Below are 14340 nucleotides of genomic sequence, written 5' to 3'. Positions count from 1 at the left end.
TTAGATCCACATTTGATATCAAACTCTGCCTAGATATAGTAGCCCAGAGCTCTGTGAGCACTCTTCTGGCTGACAATTTATTCATGGGCCTCTAAAGAAATCTGCAGTTTGCAGTATACTTTGATCACTGATTTTGAAAGTGGAATTTAGGATTGCTTAGCCACTTCTGGAATGAGGTTCTGACTTGGCGTATCCTGGTTTGCATTGCATGTCAGATTAAGTACTAAATTAATATGAAGAGCAAATCAAATTCTGATGTGGGAGTAAAGGCTGGGTGTTCTCCAGACTTCAGCAGTGACTGATCTATATGAGCACAGAAAAACAATTTTCTCCCTTACTCATCACAAGGCTTTTCAGCCATCAGAAGTCTGGAGGCAAACAGATGAGGAAGGCAGAGCAAACTGTTTGTTTTTTCTCTGCTCATTTACATGTCACCTGTGAAACATGAATACTAGCCAAGACTCATCCCAACAATTTTATGCAGCAAACATATTTCTGAAGACACAATCTCTTTCTGATGCAAAGGGATCATCACTCTTATTGCTTTCTAATATGAGCTTTGTTTCTTATTAAAATATTCAGAGTTTTCACCAGATCAATGTGTTTTTAAAATATAAGGAGCAAGAAGATCTCGCTTGCTTTGCTGAGACTCGTGTTCTTAATTTTACTCGGGAGATAAGCACTGCAATACCACCTACTGGAATGATTGTTCTAGCCACTTTCCTCGCTCCTTAGGCATCCATTATCCCCATACAATCTAAAGGGAGAATGAAGTTGCTCGGGGAGTTTCTCCAAAGCATGCTGCCTGGAGAGCAGCATAAGCTAGAAGAAGGGGTCAGGTTTCATTTAAGCAGATTTGTCAGAAACTGGAGCCAAATCCTACTTGTGGTGTGTATGTGAGGAGGAGAAAAAGAGAAATCAAAGCTCAGGCTAGGAAATGCAGACGAGCTGTGACAGATACGACTTGAAATTTTTATCGCTTTTCAGAGCACAACAACTGTATCCCAAACAGAAAGTGTAAATATGCTATAAGAAGCTGAAGGGATTGGCCAAGGTGATCAGAGGAGAGGGGGTTTCTGTTCTGAAAATCCTCTGCAGGAGTGCAGTGTTAGGGCTCCGACCTGTGGGGCTGCATCAGTTTGTAGATGGCTGCATACACTGGAAACAACCTAGATGCCAAGAGCAGAAACTTCAGGCACTCATGCCACAATGAGAAGCAGGGCTTTGAACACCAAGTGCAGTATTGTGCCAATGCAATTGTGTTGCAGGTGGTAGATGAAAGGCTGATTTGAATTTCTCTGCATGGAACTGCGCTGTTATATGTAGACTCAACATCAGGTGTGAGGAGAATATGAATTGTTATGAAAGTAAAGGCAGCTATTGGAGATGTTATGTTTAAGTGGGGGACTGAAATGGATAAAGAGATGGGAGCCTAACTACTTTTCTGATCCTAGATTTACCATATCTCACCTTCCCCCAAAGCAGCCCACACTATGCAATAAATAAAATCTGAAACTGATTTTACTACAGTTAAGCTTTGTTATGATCATGGTTTTTATGTGTCATTAATGTCCTTTGAAGCAAACAGTTCCCTTCATCTTTCACTTATCGTATAAATTCCCAGAAATAAGGTGAATAAGATAAAAGAATAGCTTTTCCCCTACTCAGGCTTTGCAAGTAAGCAAAAATGCAGTAAATACACCGTGAATTTTGAGAGCTGTGTGAACACCTTAACTCTTCACATCACAAATGCTATTGTATGATGAAAAGTTCAAGAGACCAAGTTATGTCCAGGACTGGAACCTGAAAAACACCTATGACCCTCAGCCACGAGGGGCTGAGCATTGTCAGGACTGCCCTACAACCTTTCCATACAAGCTTTTCATTAGTACTTCATGAAGGGTTTGTATAAAAACTTACAAAACTAGATATGTATATATAGCACAATCTATTTAGTGCATATTAAGAAAGTCTTGTCTGTGTAGCTATACAAATGTTTTCTCACAGCATTTTGCTGTTTTAACAGATGTATGTCCTAAAGCAAATACATGAAAAAGAATGAATATGACATAGTGGTAAATTCAAGCCTAAGAATGTGACTGGCTTATCTCTTGTAAGGTGCAGCTAAATTTTACCATTTATAAAATCTGTCTGATAGAAAACAATGTCCTGGGTATGAGACAGTACTTCTCTGCAGAAGGCTGGCAAATAAGTAGTGCATGGAAAATTAGAAGGAGCGAGATATCAAGCTACAGATTTAGGAAACCCCTGATAAGCAGGAAAAAATTTGTGTGAGACTGGGCACTGTTTTAGTCTCCATGGATTCCAAATCAAATCTCCAGACCCTCTCATAATTAGAACCGATTTTCCTGATACACCTGCACACTAAACGTGCCAGCAGAGAACAGCTCAGGAGGAGGAGGATGCTCCTAAACCCTCATCTCTGCATGTGAACTGCTTCCTGTTGTGAACTGCAGGCTGACAGCACACGTACCATAGGACACAATATAAGCTGTGTCTGATAACAGGCACAAAATCATGTCTGAACAAATACAAACAATCCTAAAGTTAACTTTCTTTTCTAAACCATTTTTTTGAGGGTATCAGAATACTAGTAGAACAGTATCAGCTACATTTGCGAAGAGGACTGTGAGTTTTTGCATTCATGATTTGGTTAACAGTATGCCTCTATTTTGGGTTTCAAATTATCACTCAGAACTATAAAGGGCCTGTTTTGAATGTTTGGGTTTTTCTTCTTTTCTTGTTTGTTTTGTTTTTAATCCCAAATCCTATTTAGGAATATGCCCTTTTACTAGGAAACTCTCTCACAATTTTTAAATGAAAAACATAAATTTAAAGGATTAATTAGATCACAGGAAGGTGCATATGTATCTGGTAAAATACAACATGGGACTGTACTGCATCTATGTGAAATCGGGCAAAATTGGCCCATCTGATACTGCAAATTCTCCTATGTTCCGGGGGCACAAATGGTATCCATGACGGGTATTTTACATTTCCATTCATTATCACTAAGTAATTGTTGAAAAATTGCTATGTAAAAGAAAATTTTAGTTATTAATACATCTTCAATCTAGATGAATTAGCAATGATTTACTTATGCACATTGATATATATTATGACTTCACATATATGTCTAAATTTTATGCTGTTGGAAAGTCATAAGTCACCCTTATTAAAGGTTGGTCAAATTCTCCAATACATGAGCATCTTGAAGAAAAAAAAAAAAATGATGTAAATGATATTCATCTGACTTTTGTTTTATGGGAAGAAGAAAAGAAATTTTTAAAACGCGACAGGACAGAAACTAGTCAGGGACCACAGACAATCTAGCATAAACTGGGAGATGCAGAGAGAAACAAGATCATAAAAAAGAGAAATAAATATATCGTATTTATATACCTCATAGTTGGAAGGTATCCCTACCCGTGGGATGGAGGTTGGAACTAGGTGATCTTTAAGGTCCCTTTCAACACAAACCAGTCTGTGATTCTGTGATATTTAACACTTTAGTGCAGGCTGTTATTTCAGTTAAACTTTAGCTTTTTTTTTTTTTTTCCTGTTTTGCTCTTAGTATATGCCTCTTGCACATTCTTCAGAGCACGAAAATAAGTTAATTGTATAAAAACAATTTTGTTAAGTTGCAGGAAAAAATTATTTGGACTCATCATTTCCATACCTACATTTAGTTTATGCTTGGTAGAAACTTAATGTCACTGACCTTAACAAAATTCACTTTGTTAATCTAACATATAACGCTTAAAATCATGCTAAATAGACGTGATATTCTTTTCAGTGCTTTCTGAGCAGTCATGCTACAGATGTGGTTAATCCTTTCCCAAGGACGCAATTGTGTTGACAAAACCACACTTTGTTTTCCCCAACTAAGTATCTCTGGAATTTCCTTGTCAAATACGTGCTGGATACTAAATTCCTCTGGTCAGTGACAACTGCTTTGTACTGCGCTGCCCTGAGGTCTGCCCTCCATGCTTCCCACCCTGAGGGACCTGCTGGCATGGTACAGCTGACGAAAAGGGATATCCTGAGCGTGGTGGGTAGCCTGGTGCCTTACCAGACATGGCTGTGCCCACAGGCAAGGGCAGGCTGTGAGACCCATGTTACAATTTTGATAGGTTTCTACCTTTTCTTCCTATATTCTGCACTTGGCCCAACAACTTCTCACAACTCAAAGCTTTGAGTTGGATGGCTTTGTTTCGATACAGAAGATGTCAGAGAGGGGGACTGATTTGAAAAATATGGAGAGATTCTATTCTCATAGAACCATTGGATATCCTGAGTTGGAAGGGACCCACAAGGATCATGGAAACCAACTCATGGGTCCCCCAAGGCCCACCCAGAGCTTTGTCTGAGATCTTTGTCCAAATAGTTCTTGAACTCTGGTAGGCTTAGGGCTGTGACCACTGCCCTGGGGAGCCTGTCCCAGTGCCTGACCACCCTCTGGGTGCAGAACCTTTCCCTAACACCCAGCCTGACCCTCCCCTGTCCCAGCTCCATGCCGTTCCCTCGGGTCCTGTCGCTGTCCCCAGAGAGCAGAGCTCAGCGCCTGTCCCTCTGCTCCCCTTGTGAGGGAGCTGCAGGCTGCCATGAGGCCTCCCCTCAGCCTGCTCTGCTAGGCTGAACAAACCAAGGGACCTCAGTTGTCCCTCATACATCTTCCCCTCTAGGCCTTTCATCACCTTTATAGCCCTCCTTTGGACACTCTCTAACAGTTTTATGTCCTTCTTATATTGTGGGGCCCAAAACTGCACATAGTACTTGAGGTGAGGCCGCACCAGCACAGAGCAGAGTGGGACAATCCCTTCCCTGGACTGGCTGGCAGTGCTGTGCCTGATGCACCCCAGAGTATGGTTGGTTCTCCTGGCTGCCAGAGGACACACTGCTGGCTCATATTCAACATGACATCAGTTAGAACCCACAGATCTCTTTCTTTGGGAAAAGAGCATATTCTGCAGGATATTCTTTATCCTTCAAAATACGAATGAAAGTAGAAAATGCTGTTATCTTTCACAGAGTCCACTGGCTTGAAATTATTATTTTTTTTCTGAAAATAATATTGATTTTTGAATTTCAAAATTATTTTTGAAATATAAACTGATACTCTGTAACAAAATATCACTTTAAAAATATTCATACCTTTCTAAAGTTTCATTCCAAAATATTGATGTGACACATTTTGATGTGTAAGAGTACTTTCTGTAGTTTCCTGTTGGAAATGAACTATAGCAAAATAGATCTGATCTCATCACGTAGTTTGTTTAAAAGGAAATGAACAGATGGTTTATGGTTCAGGTGCATAATTCTGCTCAAGTCTTTGAATAGATCTAGTAAGTACAACCCCACAGAGCCTGGCATTGCTAGGCTTCTGTAGCTTCAAATGTAGCTGCATTCTAACCATACAGATCAATTAAAACAACCTATAGGTTACCTCTTCTCCTTCTTCAATATGATAATCCTTCCTTTCATTTGGTCCTCCAACAAACATCACATTCAATTGATGTCGATGCCTAGAAAAGAAAAGTGACAATTTAAAGCTACCTCTATACGTGGTTTCCCTTATTTCATGGATTTTTTTTTTTTAATGCTTTGACTACAGCGAGTCAATGAAACAATAGCAAGTGACAAGTAGTAACCAGAATGAGAGAAAAGACCTAGATGCATCTTCCTGCTCTGCCACTGGCCTGCTGGATGACCTGAGGCCATCTACTTCCCACCTGGTGTTTCCTCCAGCTGTGAAAAGGGAACCAAGATACTTACCAACAGTGGAAAGAGCTTTGAAATGTAAAGACAAAGAATGATATGTAAGAGACAGGAAAGACAGGAAAAATGCTGTCTCAATGTGATTTGATTAATTCAGGATTCTGTAAAGGTAACCTCTTTTTAAGCTTAATAAAGGTAAAATCATACTTGGTTCCCAGTGGCAGAATTACTAGAGATTCTGATGGTAGGAATTATCAGCTAATTTCTCGTCTATTTATATCGGTTTTGCTGAGGTGGAACAACATTACAATGGTTTCTTTGTGGCTGTGGTTGATTCAGAAAAAAGAGATTCAGGTCCTTTATCTTAATTCTGTCCCTTGTAAGAGCCTCAGCGAGCTCTTTTCTCAGCTGTCACAAAGAATAGATAGAACCCCAATTATCTATCAGTACGCGTATATTAATAAAGAGGTAAGGTAGCAGTTTTCCATTTCCTATGTGTGGGGAAAAAAAAAACAACACTATAAACCAGAATTGTTAACTGTGATTCAGAATTTATCCTTAAGCTCTCTTTGACGTGTGAGCTGAAGGGTGTTGACCTCTACTTTTCAATGAGGAAATACTTGAGCTAACTGGAGATCCCAGTAATACAGAACCAGCAGGACTATGCTCTCCTGCAATTCAGGAAAGAAATACGTGCCTCTGTGTCAGCACTTCAAAGCCTTAATTGGGAGAAACCAAACTATTCTGAATTGCTGAACATATCTATGTGATCTGGTACTTATATCATGCTTACTTTGAAGAGAAGTTAAATTATAAAGAACACCACAGTAAGGATTAGTAAAGCAGAAATAACAATTGTGACAAACCATTCCTTGATCAAATTAAAATCTAAAGAAATAAATTAGATTACAATACTTAAATTTACTATTCTCACCATAGGAACTTGTACACATTACAGCTCCTGGCTTCATGCCAATATCTTAAAATAAGGAACTGAAATCAGAACTGGCTGTATCAGGCAGATTTAATACTTGTTTTCAAGGACATGCTGAAATACTTCTGTATTAATGAACCCTTCCACTAGAGAAGGGTAGGAAGACCAAAACAGTAAAAAACATAGCTAATTATTCATGAAATAAATTCAAATCAACTCTGAAGAATAAGAGAAATATGATCTATGTGCATCTTGTAGCCTACTTTTAAGATTAATTAATTTTTACAGAAACCCATTGAATTTGATTCAAATGATTAATTTTATTAGTTCAATAATTAAAAGGGAAACTATTTCTCTCAAAACCATTGTTCCTTTACATTTTTTTAAAACTGTTTGGCAAATCTAACATCAATTCTGGTACCCTATGGTTTTAGCTGGGTTTTGCATAATAAACTGGCAACAATGGGTTAATTCTTGCTATCATTAAGAGTTATATAATGGCACTATCAAAAAACTCTAACTATCAAATACAAGCACGAATTCAACGAGGTTTGTTTGTCCACACTGCTAAATAAAGTTGTCCAGTTAATATAATTGCATTGAAATAAGAGAAATCATAAGAAAGAAAAGGAAGTTCAGCTAAGACCGTCTGGGAGATAGTTAATGCGGTTTCAGTATCATAAAGGTTACAGGAGTGTGGAAAGTACTTGATTGCATTATTTTTAGAATGAGCTGCAAATCAATGGCCTATTAAGTTTTACATACTCTTATATTTTTCTTCCTAATCACATAAAGAAAATATGACCAGCAGGCAACCTTTTGAAAATGTCTCAAGACCATGAAGAATGAGATACTCCATGACCGTAATGAGGTCTCCTTACCTCCTTACAGTAAGTATCATATTCTGAACTCAAACAAAAGCTTTAAAAGTGCCTTAGCAACCCTGTAAAAATCAGCTATCACAAGGGTTCTGATTTTGCACTAATTGTTCCTTGAGGTTAAAAAGTATTTAAGCTTGCAAGACAGCGTAATTAAAATATATATAATTAAATTGTAGCTCTTACATCACATTGTTTTCTTGACTCCGGCAAAACTCTAAGCAGATGAAGATTCAGTAACTGAGGTTTTGTTTTGAAATCCCATATAGGTACTTAAAACTTTCGATCATCACAATTGTATGGAACATAACTGAATAAAAGTCTGAAAGCTGTAACAAATTTATAGATGGGAAGTCCTACTGGTACACTGTAAGACCTAGATTTTAACCTTTAATTCTCTTTTGAAACTTAGGATCATAAGTTACTTAATTTTTTTAAGGTGTTTGCCTTCTTGCGGCGTAGAAGGCAGTGAGAAGATTTCTTTATACATCTGCACTCGGCACATAAAGTATCATAGCCTTTGAAAACAATCTTGGAAATCTATTAGTCACATCTTGGAAAACTGCCTAAAGCTTTTTTGGAAAATCCAAAAAAAAAATATGTAGATAACACTAGGAGCAGGTGGTGAGAAACTCAGAATCTATATAGTACATGGTTTTTCTCTCCTCCTCCACAGGCTGAAGCTTCAATGGAGAAATTGATTTTTATTTTTTTTTTTAATCTATGCAAAATTTATCATGAAAAAAATGTTCCTTGTTTCACTCTAGCTTCTTGCAGTGTTTATGGGGGAGACTTATCAACACCAACTACTTAGGGATACGTGTAACTTTCTGACCTCTGACAGACCTCCTATTCCAGAGCTACTTCAGAATTACGCAGAGCTGCTGGTAGGCTGTGCAGAATAGTGCAGTAATAACAAAAAGGTTAATCTTACTGATGAAGAATGAAAAAATGAATATTTCACATGCTCTAAAATACTAAAGCTTTACCACTGTCATTGGTAAGCTTTAGAAATAGCTATGCTTTTATGCTTCCTAAATCCACTCCCAAAATGAAATAAATGAAAGCACTTGTAAAAAGACATTTTCTTCTCTTTCCCACTGTGAAACTATTGCAGTGATTCAAGTTTCATAATTTCTCATTTAGAACATAAACTGTAGTTTCAACAGAGACATCTTGCTAAGGATGTACCTCTTACCTTATTTTTGTCTTGCAACCATTACTTTGAAAAGCAAACTCTTGCAGCTTTGAATGGAAATTAATATCACTGCCACTGCTACAGTAGTGCCCAATCAGCTTTTGATTAGAAGTAGCAGTGCAGGGTAGGGGCAACAGGCACATTCTTTGCTTTTTGTAGTCGTTAAAATTCAAATGCAAGAAAAATAAATATAGAAGAGCAAGAACACCTGCTTTTTATGTTCTTCATAAAACTCAGTCTTCTGTAATTTCTGGTACATTATCCTTTCTTATGAAAACCTTTATACAGAGGCAGTGTTGGACTAAATGTATAGTCCTCAAGTTCACTGATAAAAGAAATCCTTGGTAACATGACCAGAATGTGCCACACATTGGACCACTTACACTGGAACTTGTTCATGGGCTTTGACGCTGGCAATATGCATACTGTAAACCTGCATAATACACACACTTTTTTCTTATATTCGCTGTATAATTATTCAGGACACAGTTCATAGCTCCAAGTTCTCAGTCAGTGCCCCGAAATGTTGCCTTTTCAGCCTCATGCTGAACAGAGCATCCTACCCTGCCCTGACAACTCTGAAATGCCCTGGAAACCTGCTCTTTCAGCCCTGCTCCCCTTCGATTCTCCTTATCTTCATGTGATATATCCTGTCAGTTTTGATTGCTCCTGCAGATTCAGCTCCTCTGCAATATTGGAATGACCCTTAGCAGCTCTAGCAGCTGTTCCAGGTTGTAGGATGGTAGCATGAATCTATGTGCTAAATCTTACAGTCTATGGATGCAATGCCATCTCCTCAGATTTCTATGAGGTTATTGTCAAAGGGCATGACACAAACTCCCTTAGCAGCCTAATTGCCTACAAGGGACTTTGAATTGAGGCAGACATATTGAAACTGATCTTCACAGCTTCTGCAGAGTTACCACAAAAAGATTTCAGTTACTTCCTGTCCTTCAAAACTGCGGTATGACTGGCTGTAGCCTGAGAGGAACTACGGTTCCTTACTAGTCTTTACCATGTATGCATTTTAGCAGCTTCCTCTGGTAGCTAAGAATATTTATATATCTAAGAACAAAATTAAAACAAAACAAAACCTTCATTTACTCACATAAGTTTATTGCACACAGGAGGTAAAAAGGCTGCCTTGTTTTCTTCTATCCATTTTCTGACATTTACCAGAAGCTCCATGGTCCACCAGCTATGAAACTTCTGATGAAGATGGAGTTTGCCTAGTGCTCGCTCCGTTAGCAAGTTACGTGTGACTCCATCCCCCCAGTTCAGGGATTGGTTGGTAGAAGAGGTGTCTTCAGGCTTGAGTGTCAAAGGGGACAGGTCCATCGGCCAAAGGTCACTTTGCAAAGAGTGCTGGTGCTCCAGCAGCTTAGCTAATAATTGACCAGTGTTTTTTTAAAAAAATTATTTTCATCTGAGACTCATACTGCCCACAGGAGGTTGCTTCCTTCTCTTTACTGCATCAGCTGCAGTAACTTTCTCTCTACAGAAACTGCCTTGCTACATACGGTTATGAAAACTTGGGCACTTAATATAAAAACATCAGGTTTCAAAGCTAAATGCATGTTGAGAGCCATTGCTCAAAGTTTAGTTACATGTATACAATATAGATAAAATTTATTTTTATACATACTTAAATATCTACATGTTTCGGGCATGATAATAGAGTCCTATTTCCTTTTCCCACTTTCCCTCAACCTTGTTAGGCTGAATGATTGAGGTTGTGATTGAAAATACTGGGAACTACTTCTGCCAAATAACAAAAATAAAGATATCTCCTGTATTTGTAAGACCAAAAGCAGTTGTTCATAAATGATCTTTTTAATTTGTCTTACTCTTTGCCAGGGTTGTGGCAGGCCTTGCTGGAGAGCTGAATGTGATTCTTTGATGACCTTTGGGAAAATGCAGCGTGCTGTCATCAAATTAGCAGGCAAAGAAGAAATGGAGAATTATCAGGCATTCCTGGTCTGTATTAGGCTTTATTCCTTCATTGGTTTCTTTTCCATTTCTATGGAGTTTCTAACAGATTGATCGCTGCTCCCCCCTCCCCCTTCACTTTTAATAACCAAATCTATAAACATTTCTTTTCAAACTTGGAATACACAAAAAGGGTGGTTGACAAAAAAACAAAAATTCATTACTAAATGTGAGAGTTTTTCAGTTGCTCTTGATATAGCTTAGTCTTCTGACTACATCTATACTGTGCTTAGCATGTCAGTGTGCATGGGTATAAAAGTATCATACGATTTGTTTAGAAGTGAGCTGTATAGCCGCCGTGACTTGTGCATATGGGCTGTGTAGCTTCTGGATTGATGAGTCAGGATGCTGGAATGGTATAACCTTGGGAGTTCTTTAGCTTGTACCATTATAACTTTCCTATGAGTGGGAAAAAAAAAAAAAGGTTACGGAATGTGAGTTGAAACTAATACTGTACTCTTCTTTCAGTAAGTGTGAGGGTGACTTTCTGCTTTACTTTCATCTCTATGACTTCTTTGCAATTTAATTTAAACTCCTTACATAATTGATCCAAAAAACTCCATTCATTTTGGGATACAAAAATCCACATGAGGATTACAGTTCTGCTATATTAGTACAATCATAATGGTATTGGCAATACTTTTCTCTGATGTAAGCCCAGAGTATGCATTATTTCACTCAATTATAAATAATAATAAAAAATGTAACATTATTTATTTAGCACATGAAATTTCTACCATCAGAATGACTGTGGTGAGACATCACTGTGTAGCAAAGTCATTAGGCCTGGTTTTGGACCTAGACCGGAACATTTTGGTGCTTTTTGCACTGTAGGCTGACGGCATGCTATTTAGCTACGAAGGAAAGCAATCTTCCATTTAAAATGCTTTCACTGAGAGGATTGTGACCCAGCCAGAACTGAAGACTCTCTTAATGACAATGGTTTTGTAAAGCTCTACCTCATTGTTAGTAACAGGTATTGAAGAGCAGGACTCCATTTGTCAGGCCTAAAAACCAAGAGGTTGTACAGATCCACAGCAGGAAAAAAACAAAGGTCCTGGACTTGATAGAGCTGATATTAATGCACAAGTTTTAACTGCAGGGTTATTCTGTCTCAAACTCCTACTTTCATCACTAGTCTCTGCTCTTTTCCCCACTAGGCAGAATACAAGGTGCTATTACCTGCAGAGAAAACTATCTCAGTCACAGGCTGATAAATCCATTTTTATGGCTAAAGTGGGGGTGGGGGTGGGGGGAAATATATAGCTAGAACTATGCAGGGAGGGCACCAATGAAGTTCACTTATAAAATCCACCATTACCAGGAATCTGAGGTTACTGTCACAGGAGCAGTACTTTCTGCAACCCTCGGAAATCAGTGCATTTTGAAAAAAGCAGTTAATGGGCTCTCCATGTGTGCAGCAGGTATAAGGGAACGTTGTTTCTTTTGAGGAGGGATAAGAAATGGTCTGTGCAGCCTGGAAGTAGTGGGCCATGAAACCTTATTTCTGTGAAGTAAGTGTATTGGAGAGGCAAAGAAAAAAGCGAGTGTTGCAGGCTCTGTGAGTTTCAAGTAAGTACGGACACTTCATGACCTGACTGGGGACCTGGATTTTTCTAGCTAGTCCGCTTTGCTGTGGCTCTTCACATCATCAAAGTCTGTTCCAGAAGCTCAGGTTTCTACATCTGCTTTTGGCTCAGATCCTTCCCTCAGGTAGGGAAGGAAAAGGCTCTTGACTTGTCAGCTTTTGCTGACAGAGTTGTGCAAGACTACTGAAGCACAAAACTGCTCCTCAAAAATAAGCCATCTTTTACATTGTGGGTGCAGGAAAAAGCATTAGTGGAAAAAAACCAAACACCTGAACATGCTTCCTTTTTTTTTTTTTTTTTATCAATTCTGTTCTTTCTCTGCTATGAAAGATTCTTTGAGAACAAATATATATATATATTTACTTTATTAAAATGAAAACATTATATAATTATTTATAGTTTTAAAATCCTGCACAGTTGTTGGAAATAAAATCAAATTGGTAACAAACCTACTACATGAGTACAGTTATGTTCCCACCTAACTAATTCACATGGCCAATTTTTGATTATTTGAATTATAAACATATTATCAAGGGCCTCAGTCTTGGTGGGGACACATGCAGGAAACAAGTGGATCACATAGCACAGCAGAAGAATTAAATATCCCACAAAATTTACTAGGAACTTTACTATTGCTCTCACTATTACGGGAAGGCTGACTGAAATACAACAGCAGTGATTATCATCTATATGTAAATAACAAAAACAGATTCACTTGGTCCTCCTCTTGCCTGAGTCTAAGGCTGAAGCTGCAGTAAAGAACTTGTCATAGCTTCAGCTTTGATTCTTCCTGACAATTTTTTATTCACCAAAAGGGCACCTGTTTGGATGAAATTGTACAAAGATTGCTGCAAACATAATACAGTATATTTTATTTGCTAGTGTAATGATGCACTGGTAAGGGTAATGAAGGTAGCTGCAGTTTTCTGGTATGCCAACTAAATATATGTGATGATGTAAAATTGCTTTAAGAAATGAACTGACAGCAATTTTCTTCTCTCTGCCATCATCTTCATCAACAGCCAGATACAGCAATTGCACATTACTTCACCTGTCAGTGGTGTATACTACTGAAACATGTTCTAAGTAGCGCCCACAGTAATAGTACTAGCAGCAGAACAGCTGTGTTGACAAGTGAGAAGCATCCTGTCTCTATCCAGAACAGTCTCAAAATGTTTCTGCTCTGTTAGGAATAGGAGGAGGAGGTAATGAAGTCATGTATACCTGCCACTCAATCTTGGAGGTCACTGCTATCTACTTGAAACTGTCCAAGTGCCTGTCCCCTGCTGCCAGGCCATAAATATTTCAGTTTAGAAGCCATGGAAGTCCAGGCACTGTGCGGCACTGTACAATCATCCACTTGGTAATGACAGGTCCAGAGCTTGTTACTTTGCCCATGCTTCGCAGATGTAGAAAGCAGAATGCTTTCTGGTAATTGTGTCCGTAACCCAGCAGAGCTGTCTCAGTTCTAGGAACATAAATACGGTGACAAAGCTTAATGATAGCAAGAAAAATAGAAAGGGTATGTCCTTGTGTCAACTGTAACAGGACTGGAGCATTAAATAGGGTTTAAATGTCTGCTGATGCCGATTCCATTTCTCTTCTTCCTGTCACGCAGCGATAGTGGAAGTGACAGAGCTTACTGCAGAAGTTCACGCTTTATCAACAAACACGTACATAAGGCTGTTTTTTTTTTTTTTCTAATAACTGTTTCTCATCAAGTAATACACCATATGCATACATTGTGCTTTGTTCTACGTATAAGCAACGGTTGGCTTTTAGCAATGGTTGCTGACAATTCAGCATTTTCTGAGCAGGGTGCTTGCCCGGGGCCCTACTGGCTGAGGGGCCGAGCCCCCCCCCGCCGCCACCGGCCGGCGGGCACGCAGGGGGCGGGAGGCCTCATCCCGGGCCCCGCCGCCGCTCCCCGCCCTCCTGCACCTCACGGCACCGCCCTCCCAGGACGGGAGCCTCCCGCCCGGCCGTTCCGGCCCCCTCCTCGCGCCGCTGGTA

General features: G+C 39.1%; 1 protein-coding gene across 1 annotated transcript in view; it reads right to left on the bottom strand.

Moving 5' to 3' along the window:
* HAAO (3-hydroxyanthranilate 3,4-dioxygenase) overlaps positions 1-9937 on the bottom strand; it is a 34115-nt gene extending 24178 nt beyond the window's left edge. The window contains exons 1-2 of the mRNA XM_035562596.1: positions 9858-9937; positions 5468-5546 (exon numbers count right to left, since the gene is read on the bottom strand). Coding sequence (XP_035418489.1) covers positions 5468-5546; positions 9858-9937 — 159 coding nt within the window. The remainder of the gene's footprint in view (positions 1-5467; positions 5547-9857) is intronic.
* Between the last annotated feature and the right edge of the window lie 4403 nt (positions 9938-14340).

The sequence above is a fragment of the Cygnus atratus genome, chromosome 3, assembly GCF_013377495.2.
Source record: "Cygnus atratus isolate AKBS03 ecotype Queensland, Australia chromosome 3, CAtr_DNAZoo_HiC_assembly, whole genome shotgun sequence".
Lineage (NCBI taxonomy): Eukaryota > Metazoa > Chordata > Aves > Anseriformes > Anatidae > Cygnus > Cygnus atratus.
Note: the sequence above shows the minus strand (reverse complement) of the source record. Positions and strands in the feature narration are given on the sequence as shown.